Source organism: Myotis davidii, unplaced genomic scaffold, assembly GCF_000327345.1.
Source record: "Myotis davidii unplaced genomic scaffold, ASM32734v1 scaffold97, whole genome shotgun sequence".
NCBI lineage: Eukaryota > Metazoa > Chordata > Mammalia > Chiroptera > Vespertilionidae > Myotis > Myotis davidii.
This window is the reverse complement of record NW_006289392.1, coordinates 4,845,834-4,849,002: the sequence shown is the minus strand read 5'-3', so window position 1 is coordinate 4,849,002 and position 3,169 is coordinate 4,845,834. Positions and strand designations below refer to the sequence as shown.

Below are 3,169 nucleotides of genomic sequence, written 5' to 3'. Positions count from 1 at the left end.
ACAGTCTTAATCAAAGTTCTTCATAAGTAGTACATGGTATTTCTGTAACACTAGGGGGTTTTACTGATTCATTCACATCCCCAGTCCCATCAATCCCCAACTTCAGGGAAACATCCCCACCTGGTGAAACAACCTTTCTCGGGGAGGTGGCCCTGGGTAGAACACATAGCGCTAAGAAGGGGAGCAAACATATTAAGAACAGTATGCCAGGTCCCTTGAAACATACGCTGTGCAGATGTTTCTTCCCTGCAGCAACTGTGTCAAGCAGCAAGGATGGACCGGCTTCCGGAAAATTCCCCTTTTTTATTTTTTAAATGATTGCGCGTGTAAATCAGTGGCCACCTCTCGGATTGGGTTGTTTAAGACTCGGAAGAAGACTGACAAGCAATGACAGCGAGCATAGCTATAAACATAGTGGATGGAGTGCACAAGGAGCCTCGTTCCTGTAGAAGGTTGCCGGCCTCTTCAGTCAAGGGATTCCAGCTGTCAAGTCGGGGGTTTGGTTGTCCTTGTTGATCTGGCTAGCGGGCGGCGTCATTGGCGATGGGCTTCCTGAAACGTCAACGCGTTGAAGGGCTGGATCATGGGGCCATCAGGGCCGTGCTTGATGGTGGTGTCGGTGTCCGGGGAGGAGTCAACTGTGCCCTCTGGGTGGGCTGATATGGAAGATGGAGGGTAGTAGAGAGAAAAAGAAGAGAAAGCAAAAGAACTACAAGGCATGGAAGTGTTTAGAATGGGAACCCCTGGACCTGCTGGGGCTGGACCCCAGCACTTTCATTCTAAACCGAGCAGCAGTCTGAGCCCCACTCCACAGATGCAGCAGTCCATCTGCTGGCGGGGCTGCGTCCCCAGGTCGGCGGGGCTGCCCGGGAAGCCTTGGGGGTTAAGGGCTGGCTGGGCAACCTCAGACTCACCGCCCAGTCTCTGGCGGGCTGGCTGCTGCTTCCACAGTGGACACAGAGCCCACAAAAGGCTTCTAAGTGCGGCCGGAGGCTTGCGCATAGCAAAGTACAAAGAGGCAGCTCACAGCTATGTCAGGAAGGAGCCCGCAGAGCGCTGGCCAGTGCAGTGCCCTCTGAACACCTCCCCAGTTCCTGGCCTCGTGGCGGGAGAGCCCTGCTCACTTCCCGCCTCGGGCCTCTCCCGGCCTCTGGACACCTTGCTTGTACCCCAGGAAGGGCCCTCCTTTCCCTGAGAAACGGCCACTGACTGTTAATTTTCCCTGGAGATGATTCATAGCAGGAATATCCGTCTCCTCCAAAGGGCATTCCTAGCACCGCCCACAGCTATGGTCTGGCTCCCGCGGCCCCCAGGGCTGGTTGCTGCTCATCTCCTTCGGTGGGTCTCAGCCTAGACAGCACTGGCGGGGCCCGATCCAGGGCCTCGCCGTGGCTGGTCCTCCACGAAGAGGAAGAAGCCAGGCCCGCCTGCTGCTCCAGCCCGTGTCTGGCTCGCGGCCTCCTGTGGGCCACCCCTGCACCGAGAGCACTGGTTCTCACTGGTTCTTAGTGCGAGGGCCAGCCCGCACTCACACTGGGGGAGACTGTCTCTCTCACTCCCCGGGCTGTGGTCCGCGCAGCAGATGCTCAGTTGACATCGCGGACAAAACCTCTAATCCAGTGATGGCGAACCTATGACACGCGTGTCAGAGTGACACGCAAACTCATTTTTTTTGGTTGATTTTTCTTTGCTAAATGGCATTTAAATATATAAAATCAATATCAAAAATATAAGTCTTTGTTTTACTATGGTTGCAAATATCAAAAAACTTCTCTATGTGACACGGCACCAGAGTGAAGTTAGGGTTTTTCAAAATGCTGACACGCCGAGCTCAAAAGGTTCACCATCACTGCTCTAACTCCTCAGTCCGGGGCTGTGCCTTGGCCTGATGCCCAGGGCTTTGCCCGGATGGTGGGCACGGACTCACTGGACTGACACGACTGAGAAGTTCCCAGGACAAAGGCAGGCTCCCGCCTGGAGACAGTCCTGATGATGGCTCAGCGGTGCAGACGCTGCTGGTAACCTCTTGGGCCACAGAGCTTGGCGCTAGGAGGGTGATGCTCTGAGCTCGCCACGCCCCTGGAGGCAGCAAGAGCACTGGCTGGGACGCCTCGAGACAGGCTTCCAGCTCAGGTTGCCAGTCGTCAACTGTGACTTTGGGCAAGTCACACGCTCCCCAGGGCTCAGGTTTCATAGCTGCAAGATGAGGAGGGCCCCTTTCCTGCCCACTGGGGCTGCCCAGGAGGAAGGCCAGTGAACATTGGTTGCACCTGTGCCCAGGCGCTGGCGGGCACAGAACCAGTCAGATCCTGGCCTTAGAGGTGCCTGCACTTCCGGGGAGTCAGACCTGCAGTAAATCTTTGCTCTGATGGCAAAAGGACCAGCTTCGATATAAAGTGTCTGGTAAACTCTAAGGCAGTGGTTCTCAACCTTCCTAACGCCGCGACCCTTCAATACAGTTCCTCACGTTGTGGTGACCCCCAACCATAAAATTGTTTTCGTTGCTACTTCATAACTGTAATTTTGCTACTGCTATGAATCGTCATGTAAATATCTGATATGCAGGATGTATTTTCATTGTTACAAATTGAACATAATGAAAGCATAGTGATTAATCACAAAAACAACATGTAATTATATATGTATTTTCTGATAGTCTTAGGTGACCCCTGTGAAAGGGTCATTCAACCCCCAAAGGGGTCGCAACCCACAGGTTGGCGACCCACAGGTTGAGAACCGCTGCTCTAAGGTGTAATCCCCGTGCAGGGCGAGTCTTCGTACAGTAGTTTTTCTCTTATTTTTACGATTGGTCTCCTTTCTGTTCACTCCCAGGCCCAGTGTATCATGACCAGCTCACAGCTCTAAACCATTCCTCCGCATCGCTCGTGGCTCCAGGAGACCTGGGGTCCCCATTGCATCGGGATCCTCGCTCGGAGGCCCAGCCGCTGTCCCTGCTTCGGTTTCTGCACTGTTCCAAGAGCACACTGGGGACACGGCGCTCTCCCCTTTCCCGGAATCAATGACAGTTACCAGAAGTGTGACCGGGGTCAGGGGATGTGAATGCGGAGGGTGCGTGTACCCGGCGGGCGGGCGTGGGGGAGGGGCGTGGAAGAGGGAAGCGCTGCCGTCCCGGTGGAGTTGAGGTTCTTACAATTTATAGGAAATCGAA

General features: G+C 54.5%; 1 protein-coding gene across 1 annotated transcript in view; it reads right to left on the bottom strand.

The window, feature by feature from the left end:
* The window catches only part of IL10RA (interleukin 10 receptor subunit alpha), a 16,072-nt gene extending 15,534 nt beyond the window's left edge, over positions 1-538 (bottom strand). Inside the window, 1 exon segment of the mRNA XM_015562467.1 lies at positions 485-538. Within this exon segment, the coding sequence (XP_015417953.1) occupies positions 485-538 (54 nt within the window).
* Positions 539-3,169: the final 2,631 nt, after the last annotated feature.